Below are 18,228 nucleotides of genomic sequence, written 5' to 3'. Positions count from 1 at the left end.
TTTTTCTTATATAATACAGCATCAGTTAACATCTTAAAAGTAGTTGACTCACGCCTATCTTAGGACCCAAAAGAAATTGGCCTCAGTGTGGTCCCATTTTTAATAAAACCATGTTGTAGAAGATCACTGTTGGACCTGTAAATATCGAAGAAACAGGAAAACACGAGCAGTTGAACCCTCAGTGCCGACAGTTGGGGGAAATGTGACCGGCAGAAGGCTGCATCTTGTCAGTCTGGTAGACGAGGACACTGATTTCTCTTCCACTGAAGACTCACCAACAGATTGTGGCAAAAAAATACCCTTAGTACTTGATGAAAACTCCACAGCAGCGGCAGAGACCTTCATAAATACAAGTGTTCTCACGCTCATCCATCAGACGTCCACGTGCGAGAAGACGTCTCTCGTTCTGGTTCCCTTGGTTCTGAGAAGGTATGAGCCTCCTCTCAGCTAGCGCTTACCAGTCACAGGAACCAGGCCTTGCTTTTTCCTCTAAACACCTGCACTCTCTTGTGGACTTGCTGCTTTAATGAAGACGTGAAGGAAACAGGATTGTCACCAAGGTCCACAGTGAGGGGAGAGGCTTTAGATGCTTGTTTCCTAACTGGCTCCTTTCTTCTCCCATTCCTACGGTGCCATTCAAATACCAGCACCCCCCCAAAGAAAAAGAAAGTTACTTCTCTGTAGCAAACCTTACATGCATTTTAAAATAGAACAAACTCAACAGAGAGACAGCACGGACAGGCATTGCTTAACGGCCCCAGGCTGGCCCGCTAGGTGGTTTGGGCACTGTGTCAATGCCTGTGTCCTTGGGGCTCTCAAGGGCACGGGTCCAGATGGGCTGCTGTGTGACACACATTACAGATGCTTCAGAAGAGGGCTCAGCCAGCTGTCACCACCTTCTCCGCTAGCTAGACTGTCCCCGAGAACCTGGGAGGGGTTCTCATGGGTAAACTTGCCTAGTGGAGGGGACTGCGGACACCTGGGATGCATATCTGGTCATCAGAACCCTATGAGACCACCCTGGGAAAAACACAGGGGCTCCCCTTGCTGAGATTCAGTAGTTGTGGGAAGGCTGAAACTTGGGGGGGCCTCCACTGCAGCTCAGCTGTGGCAGCTGAACAGAAACGGGGTTCACGCCTAGTGTTTTGACACAGACAGTTGGGTGTACTGGCCCATCAACATAAAGTGAATATTATCCAGATAGACGTTAAACAACATACATCTGTACATATTGGTCTCTTAAGCAAAGCAGCAGTTAGGGACAGAGGAGGAAATGCATTTCAAGCCCTGTCCGGACTCTGCTTACACGTTTGTTGGTGTGGTACCTAGAGCAACCACTAGGAGAATTAAAGGTCTTGGCTTGGGAAGTGGGATAGAAACTGAGGAGCAGTTTACCAGAAACACAGGCAGCTCCAGGCATGCTCTCCATTGTATAAATGAGGGAAGGGATTGGCAGAAACACCTGACAAAGGTCCTGGAGACTGAGCCCCTTAGTTCCTCGTGTGAGCATGGAGGCTTTGTTCAAGGTGTCCCCTGGGTTAGAGGAGGGACCTTGTATTGGGGCCAGTGCTTGGGGCCCTGGAGGAGGCTGGGAGTGACTGCTTACCTTGGCTTTCTGCAGGACTGTTCCTTTGCCTGTGACCATGACTGAGAGGGGCCTGTTTTTGAGCGCCGTTGCCGAGTTGACTGGGGTGCAGTCTGGGACGGGGGTGGGGGTGGCAGCTTTGGGCTGTGGGCAGAGAGAAGCGCAGAGGCTGAGTCACGGGAGCGAGATGTGCCCCACCTCCCTGCCCCCATCCAGGAGGGCCCAGGCTCTCACATTCAGGCGGGGGCTCACGCTCTCCAAGTGAGTGGTATCCACTGTGGTCCCCAGGATCACGGGCCCGGCCTCGGCCTTCTTGAGGTTGTCTTTCACCTCCATGATGTTGAGCTCCAGGTCCACACGCCTGCTCTCCTCAACCCTGCACTCCTCGTCGATCTCCTTCAGCTTCTGCTCCAAGCTGGCCAGGGCGCCTTTGTCTGTGGGGAGAAGGAAGCTGCTGTCATTTATATGCCGAGTATGAAGAGTCATGCTGGAGAAACCAAGATAAAGGCTTTGGGAAGGTTCTAGAGAAGATCTAGAAAATAGACGCTTTCAGAGTGCTTTGCAACTGGCTGGAAGGATGATGTGAGATGTCTTATGCCCAACAGACGGCCTCACAAGGTGTGGAAGGCTGTGCACTGAACGAGAACATTCTAGAACGTTCCCGCTCACCTACTCCCTGGAGGCCAGCCCGGGGAGCCCTTACCTGTACACTTGGACAGGCTCTCTTTCAGCTCCCGTTTCTCTCTCCGAAGCTGGGCCAGGTGGCCCCGGATTTCCTCCTTCTGCCTCTCCAGCTTCTCTTTCTCCTCTGTGTACCGCTTCACCTCAGCCTCTGTCCTGTTCTTGCCCAGTCTGATCTCTGGAGACCCAGGGAGAGGAACCTCAGGTCACTAGGTGGACGGGGAGGGCTGCCCTCTACCCAGCTTCCAGCCGTGGCCTTGGGGACAGCCTCTCCCTGAGAGATGCTAGCCATCTCCCCCCTCACCTTTGCTGAGTGACCTTGGGCAAGTCCCTTCACCTCTCTGAGCCACCCTTAGGTCCACCCAGCCATCGGCAAACCTTGGGCTCTGGCTCAGACAAGCACCTGCACTGGTGACCCGCTGCCTGTCCTTCCCGGGTGAGCTGGCCCCGGCAGGGGACAGAGTCACCGTGTCGGGGAACGTGATTTTCTGCTGTTCTGTCTGGATTTTGACGGTGGCGATTCTCACACTGGGCTCCTCCAGCTCCTGGCTCTCCTGCTGCCTCTGCTTTGGGGCACAGTGGACACGGGTCAGTGGCTGAGGGGCCTGCGAAGGTGAGGCCACATGTCCACCAGGAGAGGCTCTTCTGTACCTGCTCTTCAGGGGTCTCTGCAGCCTTTACAGTGGGCTCGTCTAGAGGGGGCTCCGGGTCCGCAGGGAAGGCCTCGGCCGGCTCGTCCAGGCGGGGCAAGGTCGGGGAGGCGGCCCGGGCCTGGGCGCTGCTGGAGCCGTGGAGGAATGACTTGACGGGCGTGAGGTCCAGATACACTCGGTCAGACTCACTGGAGCTCGGAGCGTCCATCCCCGGGGTGTCTTCCTCGGTGACGTCCACCTGCAGCAGACAGGACGATAGACTTCCCTGCTGTTCTGGCGTCTGAGGTGCTGGGATTAAGTCTCCAGGACAGGTTATCTAATAGTTGCTGTTGTTTCATTAACTATGCAAAGGCATTTGACTGTGTAGATCATAACAAACTGTGGCTGACCCTGAGAAGAATGGGAATCCCAGAACACTTGATCATTCTAATGCGAAACTTATACTTGAACCAGGAAGCAGTCGTCAGAACAGAGCAAGGGAACACTGCATGGTTCAAAATTGGGAAGGGCGTACGCCAGGGATGTGTCCTATCTCCATACCTTTTCAACCTATATGCGGAACAGATTATCCGGGAGGCTGGGCTCTATGAGGAGAAATGTGGGGTCAAGATTGGTGGATGATTTATCAACAACCTGCGTTATGCGGATGACACAACCCTGCTTGCTGAAACTGAAGAGGACCTGAAGTGCCTGCTGCAGAGTGTCAAGGACTGTAGCCTACAATATGGATTGAGGCTCAATGTCAAGAAGACAAAGATTCTCACCACTGGACCAATTGGCAGCATCAGGATGGATGGTGAAGAGATTGAGATTGTACACAGCTTTAGTTTGCTTGGCTCCATAGTCAACAGTCTTGGCACCAGCAGCCAGGAAATTAAAAGGCGCACTGCCATGGGAAAGTCTGCTGTTAGGGACCTCTCCAAAGTACTGAAGAGCAATGGTGTCTCTCTGGAGACTAAGGTGTGTCTGATACAGGCCATGGTCTTCGCAATCACTTGTTATGCATCAGAGAGTTGGACAATGACCAAGGAGGATAGAAGGAGAATTGATGCCTTTGAGCTGTGGTGCTGGAGAAGAGTATTGAGAATACCGTGGACTGCTAGGAAAACAAACAGATTTGTCCTGGAAAGGGTTAAACCGGGTGGCTCCTTGGAAGCAAAGATTCTGAGGCTCCGTCTAACATACTTTGGACATGCTGTGAGGAGAGACCTGTCCTTGGAGAAGGACATCATGCTTGGGAGGGTCGAGGGACGGCGCAGGAGAGGAAGGCCCTCTATGAGGTGGATTGATTCAGTGACTGGGATAATTGGGATGGGAGTGTTAGAGACGGTGCGATTGGCACAGGACAGAGCAGAGTTTAGGGCTGTTGTACATAGGGTCGCTATGAGTCACAAGTGACTCGACGGCACATAACAACAACAACAACAACAGTTCCTGTTGGGTGTCCTCACACTGGTACTGACCCCTAGCTGGCCCTCTGACGGGTTTTCAGAGGCGGTATATCTCATGGGCAGCAGTTACCCATCCTTCTCCTGCGATGCAGGTAGTGGATTTGAACAGTGTGCCTTTGGGATTATAACCCAGCTTCTTGCCTCTAGGCCACCAGAGCTCCCTTGAAGAACAGTACCTGCCATAAAGGGGTCAGCTTAAATGAACTAACACATGTGAACTGTTAGCGGAGCAGTGAAATGCCCCATCCGTGGTCTCTGCTGCTGGTACAGAGATGTCACCTCAGCTGTCAGTGGGAGCTCCAAGGCTAACAGAGTTCCTCCCCCTGCTTCCAATACCAAATCCCTAGCCCTGGCCAGGACTGTGGCCACCTGCTCCAGAGACACAGATCTACACCAGGTGGAGGACTCAGCTGAGCGCATGGCAGAGGAGCTGTTAAGTCTGCACCGAGGGCCTGGAAGAGGGGCTCTAGAGCCACTCAGCTTGGGGACAGTCTAACAGTGGTCAGCCTTGAAGAGGAGGACAGGGCATCCCCGGGCCCCAGCCAGGCCTGTCACTTACCGCTGCCTTCAGTTCCGACATCTCCACATCATCGTAGATCTCCTCCTGACAGCCCTGGCGGGGCAGGCCATCAATGTACGCGTTGGGCTCTGAGAACTTCCTCTGCATCAGTCTGCAAGACAGAGTGGAGAAGGCGGCATCGCAGAGGATTCAGAATGGGGACACCATGAAACGTGGACGGGGAATGTATTTACCTCCAGCAAAAGCCAGTTCATTCAGGGGTGGCCCTCACTGCCTTCTTACTATAACTTGTGGGTCCAGAGTTTTCTTCTCAAACACCAACTCTCCTTCTCCTGCCCCTAGGATTCTTTTCCAGCCTTTCTCCCTGATCTCTCTCAGGCTCTCCCAACAATAAACCCCCTCACTTCCTCCTCCAGGAGCGGAAGGCATGATACTGTCCCCTTTTGGGTCTTAGGACACAGCTTCAGTGGCATGGCCAGGTTCTGCCAGTTCCCCTGCCTGACCCTGTGCGTGCACATAGAGTACACAGCCCTGTGTACTCAGTCGTGGGGACAGAGTGGGGGCCCCAGGAAAGGGGCCAATTATCAGAGAGTGGAGGGCATCTAACCAGATCCAGGAACACTGGAAGCTCAGGCCTGCTTGGCCAGCTATTAGCTGGGAATAGCCCCTCAGAGATAGACTTCAACCTTGGACATGGCCTGCTGCTGTGGAGAGCAGGGCAGAACGAACCATTCTTCCTGCCCTGAACCATTCTCAACCGGAACCTGGGCCTAGAAGCTCGGCTGGGAAGGAGCGTATGCGACGTAGAAGGACCCTTGATACTCACAGCAGAGAGGTTTTGGCTGCATTCACGATACAGGAAACCCTGTCGGCATCCACGTAGTCATAGGTGAATTCTTCGGGGTCGGTCTTGGAGCCCGACTCGGAGAGCAAGAGGCCCAACCAGTGGCCCATCTCCTCGGAAGACTTGGCCTGGGAGAGAGGGACAGACGTGAGCAGGGTGGCGTGTCCCTGCCTGGTGCCCAGCCCCACCGCACGCTCATTTTCCCAGGCCCCACTTCCCTGAGGCAGACACACCTTGAGTGAGCAAGGACACCACCATTGTTCTAATAGCAGGTACTGTTCTCTTCGTGGCCTATCACATCTTGATAATTTTTACATTTCAAAATTTTCCTAACACTAGTGTACACATTTAATAGACTCCAGGTTGTGTAAATAACTGTGTAGCTGTGTAAATAACTTTTATATGCACTGGGAAGCAAACATTTTACGTGACTCTTTATTGTGATCATTTTTGGCTATGATATGATCTGGAGCATACCTCATATAACCTTTCCTCCCCTAGTGACACCTTGATTTTGACTCAGTGTCTCTGTGAACATATTCCTGGGTGTCACAAGTGACTGGTACTCATATTTCTAGAAGGATGTAATGCACTGGGGACGGAGTGCTGATGGCCTAGGGGCAAGAAGCTGTATTGCACTCCTGAAGGGACACGGTTCAAATCTATCAGCTGCTCCATGGGAGAAAGATGGGCAGTCTCCTCCCGTGCAATTAACTGCCTCTGAGAACCCTCTGGAGGGTCAGCTATGGGTTGATTCTGATTCTCTGGTACACAACAGCAACAATAATGCACTGGGGATGAAGGCCTAATGGGTAGGGAGTTGCATAGCCAACCCAAAGGCAGGTGGTTCAAATCCAGTAGCTGCTTCATGGGAGAATGATGGGCACTCACTTCTCATGTGCTTTAGACCCTCTGAAAACTGGAGGGTCAACCATGAGTTGGTTCCAACTTAACAGCACCTAACAACTGGCTGGGGAGAATTATGAAAACACATATATGTTTAGGTTGGCACCTCTGATGGATTATCCCATGTCAGCTTGTCACCAGAATCCGTTCATATGAGGCAGCCGGGACTCAGGATAACAAAACTCAAATATCTATTTGTTGATGATTTTGAGAACGTCAGGGTGTCTCAAATCTCTCTGACTAGGTCAACCAGCTCTGACAAAGGAAGAATTAATCCCTAATGACAGTGGTGCTTGCCTCACACACCCCCCATATCCCCCCCAGGGACAATACAGTCTAATCGTACCTGCTCACTGAGTGCTTATATTAAAATACCAACATTACTGGAAGCCTTTAAAACAAGAAAAGGCTGAATATTTGATAGAAGCCATGGGGTCCTTTCCAGGAGAAAGCACAACTATCAAATTGGCCTTATCCATCATACTCTTATGCAGTACACCCTTCGTGCTATGTTAAGATTGGAGCAGTTAGTGGGTTTGAACTGTGAACCTTTCGATCAACAGCTGAATGTTTCAGCATTGTGCCACCAGGATTCTGTCATCAAGTGGACACTGAAGGTAGATACAAGCTCATAGAGAGCTTGACACAACTTGACCAGCAGAGGGCAACATCGGAACATAATTTGGATGGAGACCGACCCCTGGATGAAATTTACTGGCATAAAACACGGTGTGTTTATGCACATTTAATCTGGCACTGGGCTCTATCTAGCCTGCCCCATGCTTTTCTTTTTCGTAAATGTCATTTTGCAGTGTCATTTCTTGTTTTTGTAAACATAACATTGGAGGATGGGAGTGAGAAAGGAAATTGTATGGCAAACCTAATTCCTCCCCAGATCAACTCCAACCAGCATTTTAATCTGCTGAGCATGGAGGTTCCTACGTGAAGCCTGCACTAAACGAGACTCCTCCTGCACAAGCCTTGTGCGCTTGTGCAGGGAGTTAATATTCCTCCAGCCCCAACTGCAGGAAGCAGCTCACTGTCCCCACTGATCACACAGCCGTACTGATGTCACAAAGAGGGTGGAAACTTAAGAAATGCCAACAGTCTCAGGCCCCAGCAAGTGAAAGCAGCTTGCAAAGAGGCCATAGGAAGGACTGCAGTCCTTGGGGTCATCCCAGACAGACACACACACACAGCAGTACCTCCAGTTTGACCAGCTCCTCCCCGTTGTGGAGAATTCGGAAGGAGTAGAGGTGCTCAGGGCTGGGGTCTGGGACCACCTCACAGCCCAGCAGGCAGAGGGGCTGCTGCGCGGCCTTGCTCCGGTTCCGGTCCTGGTAGAAGTGCAGGTGGCTGTCCTTGACGCAGCACCAGCGTGGCCTCCGCTGGCTGTTGACCAGGACGTTCAGGTAACCTGCATGGGGAGGGCTGCAGCTGCAGGAGGCCCAGGCGGAGGCCCATGCCACTCCCTCGGGGACATAGCTGTTCTGGTTATAGGGCAGGGGGCAGCCAGAGGACGGGAGGGGGTCTCTGAGCAGAGATCCCCTGTGGGTGGGGAGGACGAGGAATCCACAGCTCCAAGCCTCAGCATCAAGCCTCTCAGGTCCTGGTGCACGGCGGCCCTCCAGACCTGTCAGTTAGGCCATTGTGACAGAAGGTGCCCCGCAGCACAGGGCTGCTTGCAGCAAGCTCCTCAGCCTCCACACTCGGGTATCTCTACCCCCCTGGAGTCCTCCCACTCCTGGTCGGCCTCACCTCCACCTGCGGTGGCCTTTCAGGGCCAGTGCTGTCTCCTCCTTTCCTCCTGAGGGCCTGTGGCCCTTCCTGGTCTTGTGTTCAACCTTTTGTCAGCTCACTTGGCTCCTGGCTCCCTGCTGCCCTTGCCAGGAGGCCACAGAGCAGGCCCTATGCCTGTCATGCCCTGTGCCCACGGTCTGTGCCCTGAGGCTCTGTCTGCTGCCAGCTCAGAATGCACCACATTGCCTCCTCCCTGCTCTCAGATGGCCTTGGGGCAGGAGCGCCTCTCCAGCTGTAGATGACATTTGCTGAGCTGACACCACACACCGAGTGCAGCCTTGGTCTGCACTGTTTGGGACCCAACAATGAGAAAAGACCAGGCCAGTTGCACTCCATGCACAATGATCTGACATTGACCAGTGTCCACACCTTCCTGCGGCATTACTGGACAGTGTCTATGCCAACGGCCTGGCAGTGTCTCAGCGCCTTGGTCAGCATTAACCAGACGTGCCACTGTGTGAAAATGTTACGGCCACCTGCTCACCCAGTCCTGCAGCAGACACACAGTGGGGACTGCACATTTCTGAGAGCCACACGATCACAGCAAAGTGAGAAAGGAGTTAAGGGCAAGCCTGACTGGGCCACGCTCTTAAAGGCGAGACACGCCATCACTGTGCTCAGGGTCAAGGGGAATTCTGGGTGCAGTGAGACCGGGTGCTCTGATCCCAAGCCTCAAGTCCTGGGAAAGAGAGTGCGCCTCTCATCCTCGCTCCCAGCCCCCACCCGCCAGCCCCACACCCCACCATCGCCACAGGTGATGGGGCATGCTTAGCTGCTGAGGAAACTCCCAGCACTAGCTTAGCTTCGGCTCCCAAACACTGAGTCACTGGGCCCAAGCCCCGTGCCCTCTGTGAGGCTGCACAGCCCGTCTGTGGCCCTCCCATCCAACCCTGGACACCCTCCTCCTTCATTTAACAGCTCGGGTGGGGCTTTGCAGTGAACCTAGGGAGTTGACCAGAGCACCATGCGCAGGAGACCTGAGGGTGGACAGGACTGGCCCTCGGGCCCCGGGAGATACAGCAGGAAGGCTCAGCCCTTCCCTCAGGAACGTTTTCAGTGAAAAGACTTTTCTCCTCTTGACCTCAGCTTCCTCAGGTGTGACTGGAGGACAGTGGGGATGCCCTGTCCCCCTGATGTCAGCTTCCACATTCACCTTGATACCAGCCACAGACACCTCACCGGCTCCTTAATGGGTCTCACTGGTTCCCATCTCTGAATCTCTGCTGCTCCCCACAGCACCACCCAGCCCACTTAGCCACCACCATCCACCAAGCCACCTCTGGCCTCGGAGCTATGTGACCACAGAAAAGCATGAGAGGTTCTTTTGTCTGAGTTTTTATAAATACAATAGGAAACTGTCGCCTCCCCTGGGCTGAAAGCTCTTGGGGCTGTCTTCCCCCTGCCTGGTCTCCGTGGCACCTGACCCTGTATCTGTCCTGCTCCACACACTCTCCTCAGCCCAACCCTTCACTTCCGTCAAGAGCCCTGTACTGCCGCAGGACAGCCTGGCTGGGCACGGAGAACCGGTGCAGCGAAGACATCAGATACCAGGCGTCTGTCAGCTGTCGGTCCTGGAGAGGCTTGGAGCCAGACCTAACACTGGGCCCCGGCCAGCCGACCTCGCCTTCTGCCAGGCGGCCACGGTTCTTACTGCAGGCCTCCAGGGACCGCTCAGCGGGCTCCAGCGAGGTGGACTTCTTCCTGCCCAGGTTCATCAGGTGGCTCAGTTTGAGGCCGGCAGAGCTTTTCTTCTTGACTGTCAGGAAGAGGGGACATCGGTCAGCACTGTGGGGAGTGGAGAGGAGCAGGGCAGCGTGTTCCCTTAATGCCGCCCTTACACATGCGTGTGCACACGCACATTCACACCCCTCTGCTCCTCAATTCACGTGCCCCAACCAGAGCCAGAGCTTCAGAGATGGGGACCAGTGAGACCCATTAAGGAGTCAGTGAGGTGTCTATTGTTGGTGTCTGTTGCTCTCTCAGAGTAACAAATTCAAAGGAGATACCAGCTCTCTCTTATATAGTATGTAAGCCCTTGTGATTCTTGATCAGTTGTAAAAGATTTCAAAGAGGATGTACAAAGAAGAAAAGAACAGAACAGAACACTTTGGAGGAACATTCTGCTAAGTGGTACAGCACTCTTCTGTCAATTTGCTGTACTGAGGTAACCCGGGGTTGCTGTGATGTTGAACCTTGTGCCACTGGGGTGTCAAATGCCATCACGGTTGCCCATGTTGGACAGTGTTTGTGGAGCTCCTAGTTTTAGGACAGGTTTGGAAGCACGAGTGGCATCCACTTCCTAAACCACAAGCCTCTGGAAACTCTATGAACTTCGAGAAATGACGATAGTTAGAGAAAGGCTTCAGGTATTTTGTTCATAGGGTCGCTCAGAGCCGTGCTCAACTCGACAGCAATCACCAACAACAACATCCTCAGTATTTTCTGAGCTGTACTGTTAATTTGGCCACTTCTCCCTTCTTCTGGTCCTGTCAGCTGTAGTCTGTGGTGTGTGAACAGCGTTAACCCAGAGGTGTCTCTCTGGTGGTGTGACTCCATCAGGACCTCCTCTACCGAAAACTGGGCATTTTCCTCCTGGTAAGATTTCAAGCCTCTGAAACCCAGTGGAGGCAAATGCTCTGTGTTAGAATCAACTCAGTGGCAGTGAGTTTGAGTTTTTTATCAGCTGTAGGGGGATCCTGTGATGGTGCAAATGTTAATGCTCTTGAAACCTACCCAAGGCATCTAATAGGAAAGACCTGTGATCTACTGAAAAGCCAGCCATTGGAACCGCTGCTGAGCACCATCTTGAGATCAGCTATTTCTAAGAGTTTTTTCACTTGAAGACTGTGGTACAATCTGGTGCTGAAACTTGAGTCAGACAGACAAGCTTCACACCAGCACTCCCACCCTCCCAGACCAGGAGGCCCAGCACAGAGCTGTTACCGTCTTTGATCTCCGGGACCTCAAGGTGGCTGTCTGTGGAGCCGATGAACTCGGAGGCCGACAGGTACTTCTCAGCAATATCCATCTGGGGGAGAAAGAGACGCCTGCGGTGATCACTGGCTGGGAACGGTTACCTCAAGGACCACAATGTGGGGGAAACAGTAGCTGGGTCTTGGGTGTAGGCCAGAGTCAACCTGACCAGTCCTGTCACTCCACCTGGAGGAGTCTGGAGGGACGTTAGCCAAGCCTCTTTAGTGGCCTTCTCTGCTCAGCCCCAAAGCACCTTCCCCTTTTCAAGCTACCGCCCAGGCTCATTCACAGGTTCTCAAAGTGGGAGCCTGACGAGGCAGCTGTCCGTGTGACAGTAAAAAGGGCAGGTAGGCATCCCCAGAAAGGCATTCAGTTCTGCCTCTCAACTGAAGAGCACTGTGGAGTTGGGGACCACCAATCTTGGGCTGAGAACTGACTGTGTTACCTGATGTCAGGCCACCACTCCGATCACAACTCACGCATTCTCCAGCTTATTCAGAGCTGCTTAGAGCCCTATTCCCAGAGTCTAAACCGGAGCTGACAGCCCCATCTGCACTCATGGGGTTCTTAAAGGGACTACAGTGGCCCCTAAATATTGCTGCTGTTAGAACCTGAAGGATCTGGGTGCTTCCTATCAAGCTGCTTCTAGAGAACCACCTACGCTAAGCCTGATGGGATACCAATCCACCGGACAGGCAGGGACCAGAGACTGAAGCTGCCTGGACAGTCAGTGGAGTCTTGCTCACCCCAACGCACAAGAAACCCAAGTTCACTCTGATTTCAGTTTTCTTGTCGGCAATCAAGCAGTGAGTAATACAACTAGACTACCCACTGGTCCCTCTGAAAGGCCAGGGCGTTTCTCCACGGAGGGTGGCCTTTGTCCTCCAAGAACATAGGGCCTGCCCCCTGCCAGGAAAGGATCACAGGACGCCTGGATGCTCTGTGCAAGTCCAGGCCCAGGATACGGACCTGCAGTGACCTGGGGACATCACTGTGACCCCACAGGAGATGGCCAGTCCCTTGGTTAGCACCTCACCCACCTTGTCCCTTTATTGGGATCAACACCAGCATTGGGAGACCACCGCCAGAAGACCTCCACTCAGGGGAGGGAGTGAGAACAGGCTCCCTGAGTCAGTCTTCCTGCCTTGGCAAGTGGGCACTGTCACCTTGGCGCCCATAAAGCTCTCACAAGGTCTGTGTCCACTTCATGTTTTCCTGCAAAGCTGATGTCCTCATCCGAGCATTGTATGTTTATTCATGCATTTGAAATGCAAAATCCCTGCTCCTGGTTTTACACTTTGAATTTTGCAGGATAAAAAGCAGAGTTGCAGTCTCCTCCTAGGATGGGGAGGGACACTCACACACACTCTCTCTCTCTCTTACTTTCTGACAGTTTGGGCGCTGAGCGTCTGGGACGCAGTGGTTCCCCTCAGATGCTCCCTCGGCAGGCAGGCCGCTCACCTCCTGGATGACCTGGTGGGAGAGCAGAGGGTCAGGGGAGGAGGAGGTGAGGAAGGTGAGGCCTCATTTTCAGGGAGCAGAGAAATCACCCACCATGTGATGACATGTCATCTCAGAGCCCACTGGGGCAGCCACCAGTCGGGAGACCCCACGAGGGGTTCTGGGGACAAGGCCTTTGCAGCCAGTCCAAAGGTGACCTGAACCGTGGCCCCTGCTCCAGGAGCTGCCCCTGAGTCCCTGGCTGGCATTGCACTGGGCAGGGCAGCTGCTTCACTGCCGCCACATAATCACCCGCAGTTTCCAGACGGTTCCATGGTTTTGCACCCCAGAGTGGTGGTGCCAGGGCCCAGCGTGCTATGTGCATCCATGCTACCTAAGATGCTAAGCTGCTCCTGTCCAACCTTGAGGGCCCAGAGTGGACACCACCATCACCTCACCCTGCTCTGGGGGGAGCCTTTGTCTCCCGGGGCCGGGCTGAGAAGGGGGACACACAGATGGTTAGGACTGTGAACACACATGGCAGCGGCTAACGGCCACCTCTGGGATGTCCTGAGAATGCTGGCTAAGGTGACACCTCACGAACCCTCTGGAACCCTTGGCACAGTCACCAGAGCCACTTCAGAGACCCTCTTAGTATCTGCCTAGCAAAGTTTATGGACATGGATTTAAAATCAGATTCATAACCAAAAGGATACATGGCTGTGGATGAAGGAGAAGCTCAGGAAAGCATCAGATCCTGTTAGGGACCTGTGTCCACATCTAGTAAGTGACACAGAGCCTTGGAAACACCACTATGCCACTTGGTGACTATGGACGTAAGCCTCAGTCTCCTGATCTGTGAGATGGGCTCCTAGCTATGTCACAGGCCCACTGTGGGTCTCACACATGGGAAGTGCTGAGCACAGGGCACCAGTCCTTATTAGGATGTCCCTGCCCAACCATCCAGGCACAAGGGCCTCCCCCAGGAAAGCTCTGCCTTGCCCTTTCCTTTACTGGGGCCCTTGTTCCTGCCTCAGCACCCCCATCTCCCACCGTACTCTGCATCGCAACTTGTGGGAGGGTGTCACTGCTCGTCTGAGGGTTGGAATAGGAGGCTGGTTTAGTGAGGCCCATGCTGCATGGCCGGTGTCCACCTGAGAGGCCAGCCAGGCTGTGAGCTCACTGGCAGAGCCCTGCTGGGCCAGCCTACCTCTGCAGTTCATCGAGCAGGAACAGGGTCTCTCTGTGCAGCCAGACCAAGGCCCGGCCTGCTGACAGAAAGCCTGCTTGTCCTTGAAACCATCAGCAGGGGCTGTGGGGGCGAGGCGTTTCAGGGAGAGGGCATGGGAGTGTGGGAGAGAAGCTGGGGTCAGGAGCAGGAGGGGGATCTGAGCAGTCAGAGGAACAGTGCTGGGAGCCAGGAGCAAGAAGGGGGGCGGTGAGAGAGAGATAGGGACAGACAGACACACAGAGAGAAAGAGAGAGACAGAGAGAGTGTGTATGTGTGAGAGAGAGACACAGAGGGAGAGTGTGAGAGACACACACAGAGAGAGTGTGTGTGATAGAGTGAGTGTGTGAGAGTGGGGGGGGAGTGAGAGAGAGACAGAGACACTCAGAGAGAAAGAGAGTGTGTGTGTGTGTGTATGTGTGAGAGAGAGAGAGAGAGATGGGAGTAAGGGACGTGTTAGCTGAAACTAGGGCAGGGGATCTGAGCAGGAGAAAGGAATGAAAACGAAACCAGCAGCCCTGGTTCTGTTTAGCTTGTCAGTTTAGAGAAGCCTCCAGCCTCTCGTCAACACTAGGCAAGTTTTAAGCACTGGCACTGGTGTGCGCACGCGCACACACACACATACATACATACATACATACATACATTAAGGAACAAAGCTAGGCCACTTCGCTGAAAAAGGCTAGAGCCAGGATTCAAACCTAGAGCCTGTACTCATAAATGTCCAGGGTAGACCTTCCAGAAAAGGAGACTTGGTGATGTGATGGTTAAACGCTTGGTTTTTAACATAAAGGCTGGAGGTCTGAACCCCTCCAGCGGCTCTGGAGGAGGAAGGCCTAGTGATGTCTGTGTAAAGATTACAGTATAAGCACTAAGGGGCAGTTCTACTTGGCCAGACGGGCTCACTTTGAGCCAGAATCAATTTGACGGCACCGACAACAGCCTTCTGCAGCCAGCACCCTCCCTGATGATCCTTCGACCACAAGCACCTGGCAGATATAACGGAAGGGGCAGCAGGAAGGAGGAAAGGGGCCTCTCTGGCCCTCAAGGGCCTCGCCAGGAGCCCTGCTGGCTGCTCAAGTCTTTCCAGGACTTTCTTGGTGCAAACTTTGTACCTCCCTGAACTGTCAAGCTCCTCTCTAACACGTATGTGGTCAGCAAGCTCCCTCCCCAGACGCAGCACCGCTGTCATCCTGTGCACTTGTGGTTGTGGTCAGACAGCGCTGCGTTGGAAACACAGCCTCATTTTCCAAGTGACCTTGAGCAAATCGCCTCCCTCCTCTGAGCCTTAACCTATAACATGGGGACATTGCCATTGACCGCCCCCCCCCCTTTCCCCCAGTGTGGTCCTCAGACTTCCACTGTTGTCAAGTCAGAACCAGCTGATAGGTGGCCATCTATTGACTTCTGAGGCTCTAAATTGCATGAGAGTAGACTACCCATCTCCCTCAGAGCTGCTGGGTTTAAACCACTAGGGAGGTGTGGCCGTGGGTTCGTAGACCACGTCATCTGCGCTCCTTCTAATGTGGCTGTTTTTGTTGCATACCATTAGGTTGGAACTGACTCATACCTGACCTTCCAGCAGCTTTTCAAAGTCCGTGACTCACACAATAGGAAATGGTCCACCTCCCCCTGCCCCCCCACAACCCAGCAGAGCAGCTGGTGGATTCAAACCACCTGCCTTTGGGTTCGCAGCACAGCTCCTTACCCACAAAGCCACCAGAGCTCCGCTAATATAACTAGTTGAGTTCAAGTTGCTAACAGTCTATGACCTGTGGTAAGGGCTTACAAAGTCACAGCAAAGGCCACTCTTCAAATACAGAGAATCAGGATGCCTCCCTAGAGGCAAGACTGGCAAAGGCCTTTAACTGAGAAACCAAGGGAGGTCACTGTGTTGCTGTCAGATTTCCATAAATGAGACTGTTACCACTAAGAACAGTTTCTGAAATTTGAAGGTTGAAGCTTTCCAACCTTTCCAACATCCCCCAGGCCCTTTTGAAAAAGGTTTATGATCATTGGTGGTTTTTGATGTGTTGTCAAATCAGAACCAACTCATAGCTGACCCTCCAGCAGGTTTTCAAAGGCTATAAATGACAATGGAGGAGACTGTCCATCTAGCTGGTGGATCTGAACAGTGTACCTTGGGGCCGGCAGTGCATCTCCTCACTGCTGGGTCACCAGAGCTCCCTTGTTGGTGGGTGGTAACACAAATGATTAATATATTTGACTGTTAGCCAGAAGGTTGGTTGCTCAAACCCACCAGAGATGGCATAAAAGAAACCCACCTGACCATCTACTTCCCCAAAACCAGCCACTGCAGACCGTTTGAAGCGCAGTTCTTCTCCACACAAGTGGTGTCAACCATGGATCTCAATCAACTCAACAGCGAATGGGCTTATGAGAGCTGGAGGGCCAGGAAGGAAGCAGGCCCTGCTGCCCCTAGGGCCCAGCAACTCCCTTACCCGGAGCCACTGCTCCGCCTGGTCTTTGCTCTGCAGGCCCAGCACAATGACGTCGGCGTTCATGGGCGTGATCTTCAACTTGTGCTCCTTCTTCCGCACTTGCTTCTCCTTGTGGATGACGCTGCTGCCCAGCAAGTTCACGTCCAGCTGTGGGTTGTGGTCCTTGGAGGATTTGTAGCACTGAAAGGAAAAAGAAGGGATAGCAGGTCTGGTCAGAGTCTGCAGAAGGTGGGACCACCTGGGGCTGCGGACCCACTGAGAACCCGCTTTATTCAATGGAGCTGTGAGGCTGGGTTCCCCAAAGCAGGCCCAGAGCCTTAAACATCAGCAATGCTCGTTTTCCACCCAAGGCTGATGTGCTCTTTCCTTCAAGTCTCATTCTCACCAGCCTCGGCCAGGGATGCACCAAGCACTTGTCTGAACTGCTCAAACCTCGCTCCCGGCCTGGGATGGCTCCTAAATGTGTCCTCAGTCGCCTACTCTCACGATCAGAGATGGAACTAGTCCTTCACGTCTCCCCATCTCTCACCAGTAGTAACATGTTGTCTTTACCATTTCAGTCTATCAGGAATGAAAAGCTGAGTGTGTAAGTGACTTAGATACAAAACGGCATGTGAGGAAACAGAAAAGGACCCTCCTCTCAGCCAGAGACTATCCTCTGCATCTCAACGTCTCCTTTGTCAAATCGAGACCCTTAAAGTTTTTGCCCTGAGCAGGGTGCACTGTCATCAGTGCAAAAAACACATACATAATAATCCCATGGAACTTCAAATGAGGAGAGAACAGACTTTCATTTAAAGTAACCAGAAATGGGACTGTTCTCAGAGTACTATCTTCTGATTCCTTTGGGGGGTTTGTCTTATTCCAATTATTAAATATAATTTAATTTAGTAATTTCTGAGAAAAATGCATGTAACTCTCATGGAGCACAGATGAAAGCAGTGGCTGGAATCAGGGCTGGGAGTCAACTTAAGGGAGCAGGAGGATCCCGGGTCAGAGGGCGCTGAAGGTCTGTTCAGGGTGATGGGAAAATCTGAAAGCAGACACAATCGCTCAACAACCTGAGTAACACAATGAATGTCACTAATCGTTCACGTGAAAATCCTGGAAGGGCAAATTTTTTTTGTTTAACAAAGGTATTTACCACAATTTAAAAAAGCTTACTCTGAGTCATATTTGACTCAACCACACTTAAGCACTGCTAAATGAGACTAGTGCTGTTCTATCTGCAGGAACATTCTTCCACTTTGCACATCACTCTTTGTCAACGTGCTATATGAGGTGACCTGGGTTTGCTGTGATGCTGAACCTTGTGCCACGGGGATATCAAATACTAGAATGGTTTCCCATTGTGGACAGTGTTTGGTGGAGCTCCCAGTTGTAAAACAGACTGGTAAGCAGGAGTGGCATCCACTTTATAAACCACATGCCTCTGGAAACTCTATGAACTTGGTGAAATGATGACAGTTATGGAAAGGCAGTAGGTCTTTTGTTCATAGAGTCGCTATGAGTTGACCTCTACTCAGTGGCAATCAACAACAACAACAAATTTAATATGGATGGGATCATGGGAGATCTCATACTTTCCTTTAAGAATCTGATAAAAACCTACCAACACGTTGATTGTAACTCACAGAGACCCTGTAGGATGGAGTGCAATTGTCTAATAGTATTGTTAAAATTTT

At 52.6% G+C, this 18,228-nt stretch overlaps 1 protein-coding gene across 1 annotated transcript in view; it reads right to left on the bottom strand.

Annotated features, from left to right (window-relative positions):
- Window positions 1–597: 597 nt before the first annotated feature.
- The window catches only part of AFAP1L2 (actin filament associated protein 1-like 2), a 116,697-nt gene continuing 99,066 nt past the window's right edge, over window positions 598–18,228 (bottom strand). The window contains exons 8-20 of the mRNA XM_006880161.1: window positions 16,544–16,723; window positions 12,797–12,886; window positions 11,384–11,468; window positions 10,092–10,196; window positions 7,846–8,057; window positions 5,717–5,862; window positions 4,930–5,041; window positions 2,918–3,157; window positions 2,670–2,823; window positions 2,289–2,444; window positions 1,838–2,019; window positions 1,607–1,729; window positions 598–624 (exon numbers count right to left, since the gene is read on the bottom strand). Of these exons, the coding sequence (XP_006880223.1) occupies window positions 598–624; window positions 1,607–1,729; window positions 1,838–2,019; window positions 2,289–2,444; window positions 2,670–2,823; window positions 2,918–3,157; window positions 4,930–5,041; window positions 5,717–5,862; window positions 7,846–8,057; window positions 10,092–10,196; window positions 11,384–11,468; window positions 12,797–12,886; window positions 16,544–16,723 (1,812 nt within the window). The remainder of the gene's footprint in view (window positions 625–1,606; window positions 1,730–1,837; window positions 2,020–2,288; window positions 2,445–2,669; window positions 2,824–2,917; window positions 3,158–4,929; window positions 5,042–5,716; window positions 5,863–7,845; window positions 8,058–10,091; window positions 10,197–11,383; window positions 11,469–12,796; window positions 12,887–16,543; window positions 16,724–18,228) is intronic.

The sequence above is a fragment of the Elephantulus edwardii genome, unplaced genomic scaffold (assembly GCF_000299155.1).
Source record: "Elephantulus edwardii isolate Elephantulus edwardi_28Jun2011 unplaced genomic scaffold, EleEdw1.0 scaffold00006, whole genome shotgun sequence".
In the NCBI taxonomy this organism is placed as follows: domain Eukaryota; kingdom Metazoa; phylum Chordata; class Mammalia; order Macroscelidea; family Macroscelididae; genus Elephantulus; species Elephantulus edwardii.
Note: the sequence above shows the minus strand (reverse complement) of the source record. Positions and strands in the feature narration are given on the sequence as shown.